The 18,546-nt window shown below is 41.1% G+C and overlaps 2 protein-coding genes across 5 annotated transcripts in view; one reads left to right on the plus strand and one right to left on the minus strand.

Moving 5' to 3' along the window:
• The window catches only part of AP4S1 (adaptor related protein complex 4 subunit sigma 1), a 63,604-nt gene extending 55,626 nt beyond the window's left edge, over window positions 1-7,978 (minus strand). Inside the window, exon 1 of one of the 2 annotated variants that reach the window (XM_039247121.1) lies at window positions 7,822-7,978. The gene's annotated coding sequence lies outside the window, so the exon portion shown is untranslated. Of the gene's footprint in view, window positions 1-7,022; window positions 7,187-7,821 lie in introns of those variants that run through there. The other variant, XM_039247120.1, reaches the window with a different exon arrangement.
• The window catches only part of STRN3 (striatin 3), a 110,091-nt gene continuing 97,818 nt past the window's right edge, over window positions 6,274-18,546 (plus strand). The window contains exon 1 of one of the 3 annotated variants that reach the window (XM_039247118.1): window positions 6,274-6,913. In XM_039247118.1, coding sequence (XP_039103049.1) covers window positions 6,632-6,913 — 282 coding nt within the window. In that variant the 5' untranslated portion in view covers window positions 6,274-6,631. The remainder of the gene's footprint in view (window positions 6,914-18,546) is intronic. The other 2 variants (XM_039247116.1, XM_039247117.1) reach the window with 2 other exon arrangements.

The following is an 18,546-nucleotide window of genomic DNA, read 5'->3' on the forward strand; positions in this document are numbered from 1 at the left end:
GTTTCAGTCTGTGACTCCCTCTCTCTCTGACCCTCCCCTGCTCACGCTGTCTCTCTTTCTCTTTCTCCTAGAAACAAATAAAACATAAAATATATATTTTGTGATAGTCCGCCCAGAGTATTCAACCCCGCGGCGGGCCTGGCCATGCTGGCGTCGGGCGGATCTTTCCCGCGCCCCCCGCCCGTTCCTCCCGACCTCTCCACCCGCCCTCCCTCCTCTCCGGAGGGGGGCTCCGGCGGGTGCGTGGGGGGGCGGGCGGGGCCGGGGGTGGGGCCTTTAAAAAAAAAAAAGAAAGAAAAAAATGTTTTGTGATGGGGCACCTGGGTGGCTCAGGTGGTTAAGCATCTGATTCTAGATTTCTGCTCAGGTCATGATCCCACAGTTTATGAGTGCAAGTCCTTTATCTGCCTCCACACTGACAGTGCGGAGCCTGCTTGGGATTCTCTCTCTCTCCCCTTCTCTCTCCCCCTCCCCCATACTCTCTCCCTCTTTCTCTCTCGCAAAGTAAATAAATAAACTTAAAAAGTGTTGTTATAAAAAAAACCAAGTTTTTGTGATTTTTTTGCCAAATTTAAAACATTCTCCAAAGAGAATATTCTCTAGCATAGATTTCACAGGCAAAGTGTCTGTATCTAGTATCATTCTTTTGAATATTCTCTACTGTTGCTAACAGGAGACAAACCACACTTCCAAGATTGTTAAATTACTACCTAGGAAAGTTTTGGCAATTTCCCATTCAGTCACATTTTCCTGTCATTTGTTTCTTATGGTTATAGACCTGGTTGTTCACTTTTAGCCAATGTCCAGGAGGGACTCTGCTCCAGGCAACTTTTTTCCCTTCAATTTTGACATCTCTGTGAGTTAGCTATTATATGATATTATCACAGCCTACTGCTTTCTGACTCATGTTACCCAGAAGGCAATTCAGGAATGAACTTGGACTAGAATTTTATATAGCCTGCTGAGTTTCCTAAAGGTTTTGGTACCTATTTTTTATAGTCTGTGAAGGTCTTTTTCCTTTTCTTGCCCACACAACATATTATTTGAATAGTTCCAGTGCCCTGTCTGTATTTCTACAATTTTCTTAGCCACAGGCAACCCTTGTAGTGAGAAGTAGATATCTGATCTTATTTTGCATGTGCAACCATGGCAAAGGGCAAAGCTATCTCCCCCTTTTTCCTTTCCATCTATGTTATAGTTTGCTCCTTTGTTTTTTGTTTGTTTATTTTTGAGAGAGAGAGAGATAGAGCAGGAGTCGGGGGTGGGAGGCAGAGAGAGAGAAGGAGACACAGAATCCAAAGCAGGTCCAGGCTCTGAGCTGTCAGCACAGAGCCCGACATGGGGTTCTAACTCATTCACCGAGACATCATGACCTGAGCCGAAGTTAGATGCTTAACCGACTGAGCCATCCAGGCACCCTTGCTCCTTTGGTTTTTGAACACATGCTAGGTCTTCTCAAAGATCTTCCTCTGTGCTCTAATACTCATTTGTTCTCTATATTTATACATGTAAACAGCACATAATTTCCCCAGGTGACCAAAATCACCCCAAAACCACTTAAAAATGATTTTAAAAGTGCAAATGATTTGGGAACCAGAGACAATGATATAGAGCCATTGATGGGACAGTAGGAGGCAGAATAGTGAAGGAAGATTTTGTTTCCAAATAAACACACACACTCACTGATATGAGTGGGGCCCACTTCCCAGCCTACTAAGTGCCTGAGGAGGTGACCCAGAACTCTATATCTCAGCTTTTTTGTGTCAATGGAGATAATGATACTTGTTGCCACCTTTCCACATTATACAAAAAGATAACTAGATTAGTGTTTGTGAACCGGTTTGAGCTCTTTGTTAGAAGGATGTCAGGTTCACAGTCAGAAAGGTGTAAAACTGGATGTTCAGGTGAGTAATCCCTGTACAGGAAACCATACGATTCTCTAAGGCAGAGTCAAAACTCTTTGTACATCAGGTATTGTAATAATTGGAAAGAAGGAATCTGAGTGTTAATTACTCTTGACTGATTGTAAAAACCTAGAATTCCTTTTTTTTTTTTAATCTTTTATTTATTTCTGAGAGAGAGAGAGAGAGACAGTGTGAGCAGGGGAGGGTCAGAGAAAGAGGGAGATACAGAATCTGAAACAGCCTCCAGGCTCTGAGCTAGCTGTCAGCACAGAGCCCAACGCGGGGCTCGAACCCATGAACCGTGAGATCATGGCCTGAGCTGAAGTCAGACACTTAACCAACTGAGCCACCCAGGCGCCCCAAACCTAGAATTCCTTAACGTACCTCTGCTGATATAATATACTCACATCAAATATGACAAATCCCTTTTTGGTCAGATAGAATAATCACGCAAGTGTCTAAGATTAGCTAACAGGAAAGGAAAAAAACCCTAAAATTCTAAATTTATAAATTTATATTTAATATAAATAGGCATAATCAAAGATCAGCAGCAGTACACTGAAACTAAGAGAATCAAATCAGTGGGAGCAGAGGAGGAATGAATGGGATAGATGAAAGGACAGGACAAATAGGAAGCTTCAAAGGTGAAACTGAAGAGAGGAAATGACTCAGCCACAGTTCCAGGAGGAAGTTCTAGTTAGGCGAGTTGTAGATGACACTATGGCCTGGGAAACTCATTATGTACAGAGGACAAGATTCTAGGAGTGTCCTCAGGAGTCATGGACACAAAGTATAATGAAAATAATGTAAAAAATATTCTCCTCTAGGGGCGCCTGGGTGGCTCAGTCTGTTAAACGTCCAACTTTGGCTCAGGTCATGATCTCACAGTTTGTGGGCATCGGACTCTGTGCCGACACCTGAGCCTGGAGCCTGCTTCAGATTCTGTGTCTCCCTCTCTCTCTGCCCCTCCTCCACTCATGTGTGTGCACGCGCGCCCTCTCTCTCTCAAAAATAAAGAAACATTAAAAATTTTGTTAAAATTCTTCTCTTAGAGGAGAAAGTCTTGGTGTCTTTTACTTTGATACTCAGGGTAAAAAAGTCAATTATAAAAACAAAAACAAGGGATACTTGGCTGGCTCCATAGGTAGAACTTGCGACACTTGATCTCAGAGTTGTGAGTTCGAGCCCCAAATTAGGTGTAGAGATCACTTAAAAATAATTTAAAAATCTAGGGGCGCCTGGGTGGCTTAGTCGGTTCAGCGTCCGACTTTCGCTTAGGTCATGATCTCACGGTTCGTGGGTTCGAGCCCCGCGTCGGGCTCTGTGCTGACTGCCAGCTCAGAGCCTGGAGCCTGTTTCAGTCTGTGACTCCCTCTCTCTCTGGCCCTCCCCTGCTCACGCTGTCTCTCTATCTCCTAGAAATGAATAAAAAACATTAAAAAAAAAATTTAAAAATCTAAATAAAAACAAAATAAAAAATAACTCAGGGCAGTTCTAGTCACTGACTCTTGAAATAGGTGATATAATGGTAATAAAAATTAATAATACAAAAAGATTGAGGTGAAGGAAAAATATATGTTATTCTAAATTTAAATTATTCATCATTTTTTAGAAATATTTATTTTTGAGAGAGAGAGAGGCAGAGAGAGAGAGACGGTGACAAAGGATCCAAAGCCAGCTCTGTGCTGACAGCAGAGAGCCCGATGCAAGGCTTGAACTCATGTGCTGTGAGATCGTGACCTGAGCCAAAGTCACTTACTTAGCCAACCGGGACACCCAAGTGCCCCTAAGTTACTCATCATTTTGAGGAGACTGCACTATCCCAGACACTGGGGGTATGGTTACAAGCAAGAGGGGCATGGCTCCTACCCCTCTAACAGGCTGCAATCCTCAGATACATAACTATGATCTGGAAAGCACATGGCCAAAGACTGCATTACTGGCATTTACAAAACCATGGTGAAAGCGAGTGTAGACATGTTTAACTGGAATTCTTCAAATAGGGAGCACTTGAAATTTTATTTCCATATTATCTTTAAATGTTTATTTATTTATTTTAAGTGAGAGAGAGCACGCGCATGAGCATGTGCGCTTGCAGTCACAAACCGTGAGATCACAACCTGAGCCAAAATCAAGAGTTGGATGCTTACCTGACTGAGCCACAGCACCTAGGAGTGCTAGCTCCTAGGAGTCCCAGTACTTTAAATTTTAAAAGTGAATATAATTCAGAGATCTAAAAGCTTCTTGGCAAAGTAATGCTCCAGCTGAGTTTTGGAGGAAGGGAAGGAAAGCCAATGGGGTACAGCATCTGTTAAATTCTTGTGAAATGAAACAGCATTATGCTTCTGAGGAACCAAAAACAGTGCAGCTTGGCTGGAAAGAAGAATGGGTGCCATGATAGTGTGATGGCAGATTAGGTGATAGAGAGGCTCTAGAATTTGAAGTACTTTTGTATGCTATGCTACAATTCAGGCTTCATTTTAAATCTGATGATGACTAAAATATTTTAAGTGGGGAATAACAGGATTAGATCTGCCTTCTGAAGATCCTTCAGGCATCAGTGGTAGTGGAGGTAGGGGAAGAGTAGAGGTGGGGGTTTAAACTAACACATGAATAAAGATGATGGGATATATATGAAACAGGTAAGGAATAAAAATGAAAGATGTTACTGAGAAAGGGATTGGATGTGGGAGCTGAGTGAAAAGAAGGTACTAGAACAACTGGCCAGACCTTGGGTTTGGATATAATGCCACTTAATAAGATAGGTAATAGAAAAGAAACAGAGTTGTTTGTTTTTGAGGGTGGGGAGGAAAATACAAGACTTATAAATCTAGTCTTTACTTGAGCTTGAGATACCAGTAGGAAATAAAAGTGCACGTGTTCTTCTTTTGATGACAACATCACAACTGCTCACACATGTTTCTTAGGAATCAAATTTTGGAACTTTTTATGTGCTATCAGTCCCCTCAAAAACGGAGAGGAATGACTAAGCAGGTTGTATGTTGGCCACTATAAAATGGAGAAATAGTACTTTAATAATATGGAAACATAGTGCTTAATAATATGTGACCTAAGACCCCAGTTCATATACAAATAAACCATGGCAGCATGGTTACAAGTCCAATGTTGTCCATTAAACTATAGTAACAGTAAAGCAAACATGCTAAAATAAGATGTACTATTTTTGCCTTTTTGAAATTATACCTTGAGTGGTCATATATATTCCACAGCGAAAATTTTATTGGTAGTAGAGAGGGAAAAAAAGTTAATGCAATCAGTTTTATATGCAATTTTCCTGCATAGCTGTAATTGTTGAACCTCTTTTCCTTATTATATCATTAAATATTATTTTGTCCTAATTTTCAATCAAGAGTTTAGTAGCTATATTAACTTTCTTTATGAGCTTAATAGTTCACTACGAATGTTTCCTGTCAACCTAAGCACATAAAACTATGCTACTTAAAAGATTAAACTTCAAAGATTAAACTTGTATATTATATTCATTCAAACATCATTTAACGACCCAGGAAAACATCTTCAGCTGTCCATCTAGGATCTTACGTTGTATGCACGATGCGTTTATTTTCCGTTTTCATCGAAAGATTCTATGAATCCTGCTATTTGTAAACCCTTTCATTTTAAAACATCGAATTTTGGGTCTAACAAGTCCCCTTCAAAGTTATCTTTCTCCCTCTACGCACCACTGTCAAGATCTAAAGTTTTTCACTACTCCTTCTCCCAAGAAAAAAAAGAAAATATTCGCTCAAACTCCCCCCGCCCTCCCCGCCCTCCATAACCCACCCCAGAATAAAAAGAAGAGGTGTGGCAAAGTGGAACAAGTTGCGACGAGCGACTCGGAGCACAGAATTAGCAGCTAAGTCCGGGCTCGAAACCGAGGACCGTGATCAGTCACCATGCCCGGAAGGATCTGGGCTATCTGCCAAAAGGGAACGTCCTTAAAGCCTCAGAAACTGACTGGTGCTAAGAAACCAGAGAAAGAGCGAGTGAAGAGGCCCGACCCTCTGGGGCATCCTGAAACACGCAAGGAATGCAAAAGCAACGTCAGGAATCCGGGACCGGCTGCGGCTGGCCAGAGCGTCCAGCCAGGTTAAAATCCAGCTCTGAAGGCAGGCATGCTGCTGAGACCCTTGGGTGGAAAAGGCGCCCTGGGGGCGGGGGTTGGTGACTGATCGATATTGTTGGGAGCATGCGACCGGTTGTCTCCCAAAAGTTCGAGTCAGTGGCCCACGTTCTGATACCCGCAGCCAGACGTCGGGAGCAAGACTGAGGGAGGGCCTAGGGGCGGGGCTAGAGCTCCTACTCAGCCTCAAGCGCCAACCCTGAGTCCTCAGTACGCCTGCGTATGGTGAAGCCGCACTCTATTTGGCTGCTAGGCGTGCGGCGGCAGTGGCGTTCTCTACCCGGCATGCTGCGCGGCAGTGACGGCCCTACGTCTATCCCCTTCCCAACCCAGCCCCCTCTCCCCCTCCCGCCGCGCCCCCCCTTTCCCTAAAGTGAGTGAGTGAGACGGACAGATGGAGGAGGGACTGTAATGGCGGCTACCGGCAGCTCCCTACTCTGACCCACGGCAAGCATACAGCAACGACCCCCTCCTCGCTCCTCTCTCAGCCGGCCTCCGCCCCGCCGCCAGCGCGGGGCCACCCTCCCCGGCCCTTCCCCCAGCCGTCGGCTTCTCGCCCTGCGCCCCGGCTGGGGCCCCACACACAATGGACGAGCTCGCCGGAGGCGGTGGTGGCGGTCCGGGGATGGCGGCCCCTCCAAGGCAGCAGCAGGGACCTGGGGGGAACATGAGCCTTTCGCCAGGGGGTAATGGAGCGGCGGGCGGCGGGGGTCCTCCAGCCGCCGAGGGAGCGGGTCCCGCGGCAGGCCCGGAGCTGTCCCGGCCGCAGCAGTACACTATCCCGGGTATCCTGCACTACATCCAACACGAGTGGGCTCGGTTCGAGATGGAGCGGGCGCACTGGGAGGTGGAGCGAGCCGAACTGCAGGTACCTCTGGGGTGGTGTGCTGCACGGCTGCGGCGACGGGGTTCCCGGCCGGGGGGGTGGGGCCGGGACTCCCCTCTGCCCGGGCCTTGGGAGGCCGAGGGGCACCTACCTGTTTAGCTCTGGGGGGCGATAGTCCTGCCTACGGTTCTGGCGTTGGCTCTTCCGAGAGCCCCCCTCCCCCTTTCCCGCAGAAGCTTGTTCCCCAACCCTTCCTAGCTGCGCGGTGCGGGCTTCCTTGGGGCAGCCATTTTGACTTTTAGTATGGCGTCTGCGGGGGCTCCTCTGGAGGCGGCCTGCCGGGCCTCCGGGGCTTGAGGCTAAACTCCTTTCTGTTGGATAGATTGGCCTGGGGTTATTGGGCGTTGAGCTAGTTTTTGATTGTGCAAGTTGAGATGGAGATCCCGAGGAAGGAGTCTGGGATGGACATTTTTTTACCTTTTTCCTCATCACCCCCCCCCATCCGATTTGGCATTTTTGGCCCCCTCCCCCGGAGTTGGTACGCACTTGCCCCTTGACAGCCACGCTTCTCTCCAGGGCTGCTACCCAGCACAGTGTCTTGCTGCATACTTGTGAAGTTTTCATTTTCTGCCGCCAACTTTAGGTACCTTCTTACCTGGGATGCTGCCTTATTCACTTAAGTTCTCTTTTAGTTAGTTCTTTCTCAGTAACTGACTCATCAGTGCTTCCCTAAATTGAATTTTTCTTTTTAGAGTACCCTTCACCCGGCCGCCGCCTCCTCCATCCCCTTCTTTATCCATAAAAAGCCAAACCAGAGAATCTGTGCTGTCTTTATGAAACGACTGAGAAAAGATTTAATATGAGCTTACAGTAAAACGTACTTTCTCACGTTACTAACACAGGGGAAGCAAAGTTAAATATCCTCAGGACCCTTAATAATTGAGGCTTACTTGATCTTTTTAAGGTGAAACTTTGATAGGCTGGTTAACTTTCGGAAGATGGTCATTGAAGAGCTCATGTGTTGAATTTCAGCATGGCTACATCTTTTTAAGAGGATTGTTCAACTCTTGGGTATTTGTGTTTATTTTTAAATCCCTTTCCAGGGCAAATTTAGGCTTAAAAGAAAAAAGCATGCATCTAAATAATGTCGCACCTGTTCTTCGGACTGGTATATATTTAGAATGTAAGCAGTAGTGTTGGCTGATACATATACGTCATAGATGCTTAGGGTGAATAGTTAGAAAAATGTAGCGCCTAAAGAAGGAAGATTGGATTAATTTAGAAAGAGTGTCTTCAAACAAATATATATTACTTTAATTTTGAGCTAGTAAACTTTTATTTGACTCTACAAAGCTGTTGAAGTTTAACTTTTAAAAAAGTAAGGATGTTGGGCTACCTGGGGGCTCAGTTGGTTAAGCGTATAACTTCAGCGGGTCATCATCTCGGGTTCCTGAGTTGAGCCCGCGCAGGGCTCTGTGCCGACAGCTCAGAGCCTGGAGCCTGCTTCGGATTCTGGGTCTCCCTCTCTTGCTCTCTGCCCCTCCAACGCTCGCTCGCTCTCAAAAATAAATAAACATTTAAAAAAAATTTTTTTAAAGTAAGGATATTTAGGGGCACATAGATGGCTTAGTCAGTTAAGTGTCAGACTCTTGATCTCAGGGTCATCAGTTGAAGCCCCGCTTTGGGCTGCACAGCCTGCAACCTACTTCAAAAAAAAAAAGGCGAGGGTGTTTATATATCTTGACTCTAACAAGTTTTCAAAAGTTTAATTATAAGTTAACGCCTGTTGGTCAATTCAGTGTTTTAAAATTGTGCTTTGATATACTTTTCGACTTTTAAAATTCGAAAAGCTTAGGTAAGAATTGTCCATTGTTTCTTCTAACTTGTATATAATGTGTTTAAAATGTCTGGGATGTATAGAGTTCTACTGATACACAACTTTTTACTGTACCATGTTGCAAACAGTATCTTGTGTGAATGAGGATACTGAGACAGTTATTTTTAAAAATTGCATTTACAAATGCACAGGCCTGGACTCAACTAATACCTCACCAGTCCTTGGATATAGTGTCTATAACCTTTGCACTATGGTAGGAAAGCTTGATTCTCCATCCCCCCCCACCCACCCTCAGAGAGAGAGAGACCTTTATTTTGCCCTGTAAGCACCTTGAAAGATTGAATTTTAACACTTTGCAAGTTAAACAATGCATTAGTCATTTATAAGGTTCACTAATTTAAGTATCTGAGAAAATGTCTTATTTGCGTCTAATAAAATCTATACCTTAATGAGATCTATATTGTCTGCCTTAGCCCTTTCTTTCCCTTTTAGTTCTCCTCTCTTTGCCAGTAATGGTAAAAATCTTTTAAGGAAGATTCCTTTTTCTTGTTTGCTTTCCCATTGATCTGCTATTGGCATATTAGTTCTGGTAAAGCCATTGTAAGGTTTTTTTTGTTTGCTTATTTTTAACAAATTCTGCAGTGTTTTTAGATTCTTGTTTCCAGAGATTTTCATTATTTCACAGAGATTCTTTTGGAATAAAATGTTCATGATTGTATTTGTATGATTTTGTTCTTCATATTTCTCTCAAATGTTTTATTGGATTCCTTAGTTAATAGGGTTTCAGGTTTGCTTCTGGAATATTGAATTTGCTTTGTGTACCTTCAGTCTTGAATAGGATTGCTTGTGAGAAGCCATTTAAAAATATACGTGTTGGGGTGCCTCAGTCAGTTTAGTGTCTGACTTCTGCTCGAGTCAGGTTTGTGAGTTTGAGCCCTGCATCAGGTTCTCTGCTGTCAGCACAGAGTCCGCTTCTGTACCCTCTCTCTCGTCTCTTTCCTCTCTCTCTCAAAAATAAACACTTAAAATGTATGTGTCAGGGAACACCTGGCTAGCTCAGTGGTAGAGCATGTAACTCTTGATCTCAGGGTTGTACGTTCAAGCCCCACCTTGAATGTAGAGCTTACTTAAAAAATAAAATCTTAAAAAAATGTCAGATAAATTTATTACAGTGTAAGTGAAGCATCACTGTATTTTAACTGTGAACTTAAACTTATTTTAAAGAATGATAATGTATAAGAAGGTTTAAATATCATTATTATGTACGTTGTTGGGTCACTATTGATGTGTAGATGAAGTGACCAAAAAAAAAAAAAAAAGTTCAATATTAAAACTATTCAGTAATGGATATGACTAGGTTAAGACATACCCAGTTTTGATGTAAAGTTTCAGTATGGAATCGTATTTTCCCTGGCTTTGGAAAGGATTTTAAATTGGAACTTTTGCAGCATGGTTCTGTTCTCTGTAAAAGGTGTTTTGGGTAAAGGTCTGTCTTAGAAACTTGGAACTAAAGCAGAGGATCATGTCTTGATGCACTTTTATCCTTGTGACATTAACTTAACTGGGACCCCAGTAAAGCTTAAGTAGTAAGGCTCTGGGACAGTGATTCCTAAGTGAGAGTGCTAATCAGAGTCACTTGTAAAACGTTTAGAACTATGCAGGTCTCCGCTTTATCTTACAGAGATTTGGTTTAATTTGGTCTAGGACTTGGAAAAAATGGACCGTTTCAGGATTTTGGCGAGTCATGTTATGGAAAAATTGTAACTGCCATTTTAATCAGCACTACAACTTTGAGGTAGATACCATTCTTATTTTATAGATGAATCAAACTTAGTTGGAATAACTTTGCCAAAGTCACTTACCTTCTAAAGTATTGCAGCTGAGATTTGAACCCAGGTTTGTCTGACTCCAAAGCCTGTGATCTTATTACCACTTTTATAGCCGCTGAATTATGTTGTCTTAACATTTTTTACAGAAAGGGAATTTGATTTGTAATTCTGTATCTACCATTCTGTGGCACACATTGTGTGCATTTCAACAAAGTTTTATTGAGCCCCAGTTGTGTGCCAGGTCTAGTTTATATATATTGCAAATGTGTCCTCCTATTTTTTTCTATAATGGTATGTAATATATGCACTTATGATATACACAAAATGCTTGTCAACTATAAAAATATGATGTAGATAATACATAGAAAATGTAGTCCAGGAGTTTGTGTTCTAAAATACTATTCAACAAATGTAAAAAAAATTTTTTTAAGTTTATTTATTTTGAGAGAGAGAGAGAACCCCAAAGGACCGGACATGGGGCTTATTCTCACAAACTGTGATATCCTGACCTGATCCTAAATCAAGAGTTGGATGCTTAATTTACTGAGCCACCTAGGAGTCTCAGCAAATGTAAAAATTTTAATTAGTGTTTGTGTTTGCACACCCTGGCCTATAGATTTGTCATAATTTGACAGATGTTGCCACTTAAAGACCTTAATAATTCGCTTCAGCATAATTTGGTTTCTTCATTTTTAAAAGGAGAAAACTAACAGTTTACTCTGCACTCTGTCAAGGCTTTTTTAGGGTAGTCTAGAATAATGATTTGGAACTCCTGGTGCTTTTTTCTATTACAACTTTTTTTTTTTCTTGACAGGGAGAGGGTGAGAGAATAATCTTAAGCAGACCCCACAACCACTGAAGGCCTCAGTCTCACAACCTCATAGCCCTAAGATCATGACCTGAGTGGAAATCAAGAGTCTGGCGCTTAACCTATTGAGCCACTCAGGCTCCCTTATTTCATTTTTATGAATCTACTCTAAATTATATAAAATAAGAACAGTAGGGTGATTTTGTGTAAAGGTATTCCCTTTATTCTGAAAGTTTTAGGCTTCATAAATTGTCATAGTTAATGCAGTTCCCTATTTCAAATGATGGTGACAACAAAGGAAAAAAAACTATTTGATAGAATTAAGAGGCCACAACCTTATGTCATTTTCCCTGTTTCTTTTTGAAATCCTTGCAAACAAAAAGTCTAGGGACCACTAATGTAGAATTCTTTCTTCCCTTTTTTTTTTTTTTTTACCCCCTCAATTCTGCTCTATAGTCGGCCTTCTTGCCTTACTCTCTCCTTAAACTTGTCTGAACACCTTGTAGGATGTTGTGTTTTTCTCTTGATGGTTAGCCTTCAAATTGCCAAATCATGTGGCATTTTTTTTTACAAACTTTATGCACTTAACCAGCCCTTTTTTTTTTTTTTTTACAAATAGTTTATTGTCAAATTAGTTTCCACATAACACCCAGTGCTCATCCCCACAAGTGCCTCCTCCATGCCCATCCCCCCCTCCCCCCCACATCCATCAGTCCTCAGTTTTTGTCAGCATTCAAGAGTCTCTCATGGTTTGCCTCTCTCCCTTTCCCCCACCATTTGCCCCCTTCTTCTCCCCCTTGTTCCTCCATCAAGTTCCTCCTAATCCTCCTATACGTGCAAACATATGGTATTTGTCCTTCTCTGCCTGACTTATTTCGCTCAGCATAACACCCTCAAGGTCCATCCATGTTGCTACACATGGCCAGATTTCATTGTTTCTCATTGCCATGTAGTATTCCATGGTATAGATAAACCACATCTTCTTGATCCATTTGTCTGTTGATGGACACTTAGGCTCTTTCCACGTTTTAGCTATTGTGGAGAGTGCTGCTATGAACATTGGGGTCCATGTGCTCCTATGCATCAGCATTTCTGTATCCCTTGGGTAAATTCCTAGCAGTGCTATTGCTGGGTCATAGGGGAGTTCTATTGTTAGTTTCCTGAGGAACCTCCACACTGTTTTCCAGAGGGGCTGTACCAGTTTACATTCCCACCAACAGTGTAAGAGGGTGCCCGTTTCTCCACATCCTCGCCAGCATCTAGAGTTCTCTGATTGGCTCATTTTAGCCCCTCTGATTGGCGTGAGGTGGTATCTCAGTGTTTAACCAGCCCTTTTTGCTGTTGACTATTTCTTCCTCATAATTTTTTTTTTTTTTTTTGGCTTCTACTGTGTAATTCCCTAGTTCCCTTTGGTCCACTTAAAACTTTTCTTCTTATCTCTCTTTTGTTAGTTGTTCCCTGGGAGTCTTGTTCTTTTAGTATATTGACTGTATGTTTCTTTTGAAATCAGATTTTTAGCTACCACTTAGCTCTTACCAGCTAACATTTTTTGGTTACTGTTTGCTAAGTGTTATTCCAGTGCTTCAGTAGTACTCCTTTAATCCTAAAACAACCCAGTGAGGTTGGCATAGTTGGTTTCTTTTGTTGTTGGGTTTGAGGCAGTGGCTGGGGGCGGGGGGGAGCGGCACTAGAATATTGGGACCCAGAGATTAATTAATTAATCAGCCCGAGATCATACAGGTAGCAGGCAGCAGAGCTGGGATTTTAAACCTGGATAGGCTGCCTTTACAAACAGCATTCTTACCATTACTAGATTTTTGGTTTTCACATGTCTCCTATTTCTAATTTCCAGTTTAACTTTTTACTTTAAATTCAGAACTTTCAGGTGTGGCTGGATGGCTTCGGTCAGTTAAGAGCCTAACTCTTGATTTCAGCCGCTCAGGTCACGATTTCACAGTAGGTGGGTTCGAGCCTTATGTAGGGCTCCACTCTAACCAGGTGGAGCCTGGTTGGGACTTTTTCTCTCTCTCCCCCCCTCCTCCCTCCCTCTCTCCTCCTCCCCCTTTCCCGCGCTTACTCATGTTCTCTCTTTCTGCCTCTCAAAATAAACAGTAAAAAATAATGAATTTAATTATTCAGTTTTTCTCAAATGCTTGCTTCTCCCCATACAACACACACTTAACGAACTCTCTTTTTCCCCATTCTTGTTTACGTTTATCCTCCTCCTCATCATAGAGTCTGAATTTTATAGATTCTATCTAGTACAGTTATTCAGTGAATATTACTTAAGATTTTTTTTTGTGTGCTAGGCACTGAGTATATAATGATATATGAAATAAGGACCTTTCCCTCATGAAGCTTGTATTTTAGAAATAATAAAATGTGATAAACCAGAAATTTACAGGATGGTGAGAAAACAAATGATGATGGGAAACCTGTGTAGATAATGGACTTTCAGATAAATAGATAATATTTATTGAGCAATTTCTATATGCCAAAAATTTAAATTCTTACTATGTTAACTCATCTAATTCTCATAAAGCCCCTAGAGGGTAAGGATACTTTTAGATCTGAAGTATGAGTACCTAACCGTGGTATTGTAATTGGAAAGAAGTTCTAAAGCTGGGAGGAGCTTTGAAAGTGTGTTAACTGGACTGCAATGATTCAAGGGGCTATCTAATATAGATAGTTTTAGTATCCTAAAATATATTTTAATCCAGTGATTAATATTTTTGGATTATAGTCCATCTCTTGCATATATAATGAAAGTTGTGTAGTCTCTTTAGGTTAAAAAAAAAAAAATGGATGAGTGAAAAATTTTGCATAGAATGTCCCTGAAGCCTGGTAATCACTGACCTAGGGAAATTACCCTAGTTTAATCTGTGATTTTCTTTCTTGTTTTTTTTTTTTATTGTTTTGTTTATTTTTAGAGAGAGACAGCATGAGCAGGGCAGGGGCAGAGAGAGAGGGAGATACAGAATCTGAAACAGGCTCTGGGCTAGCTGTCAGCACAGAACCTGACACGGGGCTCAAACCCACGAACCGTGAGATTATGACCTGAGCCAAAGTCGGACACTTAACCAACTGAGCCACCTAGGTTCCCCTAATCTGTGATTTTCATTTCTTTACTACCTCTCTCTTCCTTCAGGGTGTTCCACCTGCCTGAATTCTCTGTGGTAATCTCCTCTAACAGTTTCCCTCCATTCACACCCCTGTCTTAACAGTATATTCTCTACATTGTAAATACGATTGTGTTGCATATACTCTTCAATTTTTCTTTTATTATGGAGAGTTTATATACAAAAATAATATGGTATCCGTGATCTTCCACAGACTTGTCACTCTTCTTGACCAGTCATATTTTACTTAACACCCATTCCTCCCCTGTCCTAAATTATTTTTTTAAGTAAATCTCAGTCATATCACTTTATCCATGAATATTTCAGTATGTATCTAAAAAATAAGGACTTTAAAAGATAACTACAGGGTGCCTGGGTGGCTCAGTCGATTAAGCGTCTGACTTTGGCTCAGGTCATGATCTCCCTCATTTGTTTGAGCCCTGCATCAGGCTCTGTGCTGACAGCTAGCTCAGAGCCTGGAGCCTGTTTTAGATTCTGTATCTCCCTCTCTCTCTGACCCTCCCCTGTTCATGCTGTCTCTCTCTCTCTCTCTCTCTCTCTCTAATAAATAAAACATTAAAAAAAAAGATAACTACATACCATTATTTGATTGAACTCTTCCCATCTTTTTCTTGCCATTTTCCTTCCTTTCTTTCTCTTTCTTTTTCTTTCTTTCCTCCTCCTCCTCCTCCTCCTCCTCCTCCTTCTTTTTAAGAAATCAGATCTTTAGTCCTATAAAGGTTCCCAGAGTCTGCATTTTGCTGAGTCCTTCCCTATAGTATAGTTTAATATGTTCTGTTGTTTTGTTTTTTTGTCCTATAACTTCGTTAGTTGGATCTGGGGGCTTGATTGGAATTGGTTTCTTTCTGGGGGTTGGGAAGGGAGAGGGTAAAACTACTGAACATGTGTTGAGAGTTGGTTATGTTTTATGTTAGCAAGCTGTTAGTGCTTAGGAACACTTTCTCCTTAGGGTCACTCTTAGCTTTTAAAAAAATTTGTTTAGGGGCGCCTGGGTGGCTCAGTCGATTAAGCGTCCAACTTCGGCTCAGGTTATCATCTCATGGTTCGTGGGTTCAAGCCCCATGTCGGGCTCTGTGCTGACAGCTAGCTCAGATTGTGGATATATTTTGTGGATTTTTAGAATATGTTATGTGGTATACACTATGTTGTGTAGTCATCATCATTGTCTAATTTCAGAATATTTTCATCATTTCACAAAGAAACTGTACCTATTAGCATTTGGTCCCAATTTCCTCCTCCTCCCCAGTAACCACTCTTTCTGTCTCTGTGAAAGAAATAATACTTTCTGTCTGTATGGGTCAGCCTATTCTGGATATTTCCTATTAACATTAACAGGGTTCCATATCCTACAACATGTGGCTTTTTGTGACTTTCACTTAAGATAATGTTTTCAAGGTTCATGTAACAGTACTTTATTCTTTTTTATGGTTGACTAATACTCTGTTGTATGGATATACCAAATTTTGTCCATCAGTTGGTGGACATTTGGGTTTTTCTACTTTTTGGCTGTCATGAATAATACTGCTATTTGTGCACAAGTTTTTGTGTAAACTTACGTTTTCAGCTCTCCTGGGTATATACTTAGGAGTGGCATTGCTGGCTCATGGTCAACTTTTGGAGGAATTTTATGTTTAGCTTTTTGAGGAACTACCAAACTGTTTTCCAAAATGAATGCACTACTTTCCTTTCCCACCAGCAATGCAGGAGGGTTCCACCCTTAACTTTTTTTTTTTTTAAACTTAGAAGTTTGTTCATTTTAAGTAATCTCTACCCCCAGGGTGGGGTTGAACTCTGGAGTCACTTGCTTTTTGGACTAAGCCAGCCAGGTGCCCCCTTTTAACTTTGAAATGTATTTTTATTATTAATTTTTTTCCTTCTACACAATGCTTTTCCTTTGAATTTATTTAATTTTCTTTTGATTTAAAATTGTGTTTTCTTCCTGTATTCTTTTTCTTATTCACTATTTCTTAGAACAATTTTAGGTTTACAGCAAAATTTGGGGGCAAAATACACTTCTCAGTTAACCTCTTCCCCACCATCAATACCCTCACTATTTTGGTATATTTCTTATAACTGATGAACCAACACTGACCGATCATTATCAACCAGAGTCCATAGTTTATATTAAGGTTCATCCTTTGTATTGCATGTTCTTTGGCTTTTAACAAATGTATAATGAACTGTATCTACCTTTATAGAATACAAAATAGTTTCACTGCCCTAAAAATTCCTTGCATTCCCCCTATTTCTTCCCTTTCCCCAAACCCTGGACAGCTAGCTAGTGCTCTTTTACTGTCTTCTACAGTTTTGCTTTCTCCAGAGTTTCAGAGTTCTCTGAGCAATGTTAAGGTTTCTTCTTAAATGTCTTTTTGTGGCTTGGTCTTTTTATTTAGTGCTAAATAATACTTCATTGTATATATGTACTGCAGTTTATTTGTCTACCTGTTTTTTAAAGTCTTAATTTTTTAAAAATGTTTTCATTTATTTTTGAGAGAGAGAGAGAGCATGCATGAGGTGGGGAGGGGCATAGACAGAGGGGGACAGAGAATCTGAAGCAGGCTCTGTGCTGACAGCAGAGAGCTGGATAAGGGGCTCAAACTTATGAACTGTGAGATCATGACCTGAGCCAAAATTGGATGCTTAACCAACTGAGCCACCTAGGCGCACTTTAAGATTTCATTTTAAAGTAATTTCTCCACTCAAAATGGGGCTCCAACTTAAAACCCTGAGATCAAGAGTCACATGCTCCACTCTCTGAGCCAGCCAGGCACCCCTGTCCACCTTTTGAAGGACATCATTGCTACTTCCAAGATTTGGCAATTATGAATCAACATTAATGTACAGGTTTTTGTTAGGACATAAGTTTTCAGGTAATTGAGGTAAATAACAGGAGCTCACTTGCTGGATGAATGATATAGGTATGTTTAGTTTGAAAAGAAACCGCCTAACAGTCTTTCAAAATGACTGTACCATTTTGCATTGCCATCAGCAATGAATGAGAAATCTTTTTTTAAAAAGTTTGTTTATTTGAGAGAGTGTTCACAGGAGTGGGGGAGGCAGAGAGAGAATCCCAAGCAAACCCTGCACTATCAGCACAAAGCCTAATGTGGGGCTCGAACTCAAGAACCATGAACCCATGAACCACAAACTGTGAGATCATGACCTGAGCCAAAATCAAAGAGTTGGATCCTTAACCAACTGAACCACTGAGTCACGCTATGAATGAGAATTCTTGTGCCATATCCTTGTCAGCATTTGATGTTGTATGTTTGGATTTTAGCTATTCTAATAGGTATGTAGTGGTATCTTGCTTTAATTTGCAGTTCCCTAATGACATACAATGTTGAGCATCTTTTCATAGGTTTTATTTTCCATCTTTATATCTTCTGTGGTGAGGTGTCTTTTCAGATTTTTACACATTTTTAAATTGTATTCTCTATTTTCTTCCCTCCTGACATTTACTTTCTTTTTTGTTGGAATGATGTTGGGCATTGTTTCTAGTCATTTATGAATAATGTTCAGTAAATGGCAGCCACACTGTTACTTAGAACACTTAATATATATTTATCCTAAAAAGTTTTTTAATGGTTTAGTCTAAAGGAATGACTAATTGTAATATCACTTTGCCTTTGGCTCAAGAGCTACCAAAGGTAATGATTAAATTTACTTTATCTGAGATACTTGTAAAGTCTGTAACTGTATGAGAGTGGGACCTATGGTGGCTCCCCAACCTAGTTAATAACCATAATCACCTGGGATGCTTCAAAAGAACAGATTCCCATATTCCATTCCTCGTCATTGTGACTAAGGAGTCTGAGGTGGAATCTATGTTTTTAAAATGTATACCTGGTAACTTTGATTATCAGCCAGGTTTAGGAACCTATATGATCAAAGGTTATTAATGATTTGGCATAATCCATTTCTCCCTGTGCTTTCCTTTCAAAATCCTCATTCCTTCTATTGGTATTTAAAACAAAATTTTTTAATGTTTATTTTTTGAGAGAGAAAGAGAGAGTGTGAGTGGGGAAGGGGTAGAGAGAGAGACAGAGAATCCAAAGCAG

This window comes from Hyaena hyaena, unplaced genomic scaffold (genome assembly GCF_003009895.1).
Source record: "Hyaena hyaena isolate Hyena2069 unplaced genomic scaffold, ASM300989v1 scaffold_291, whole genome shotgun sequence".
Lineage (NCBI taxonomy): Eukaryota > Metazoa > Chordata > Mammalia > Carnivora > Hyaenidae > Hyaena > Hyaena hyaena.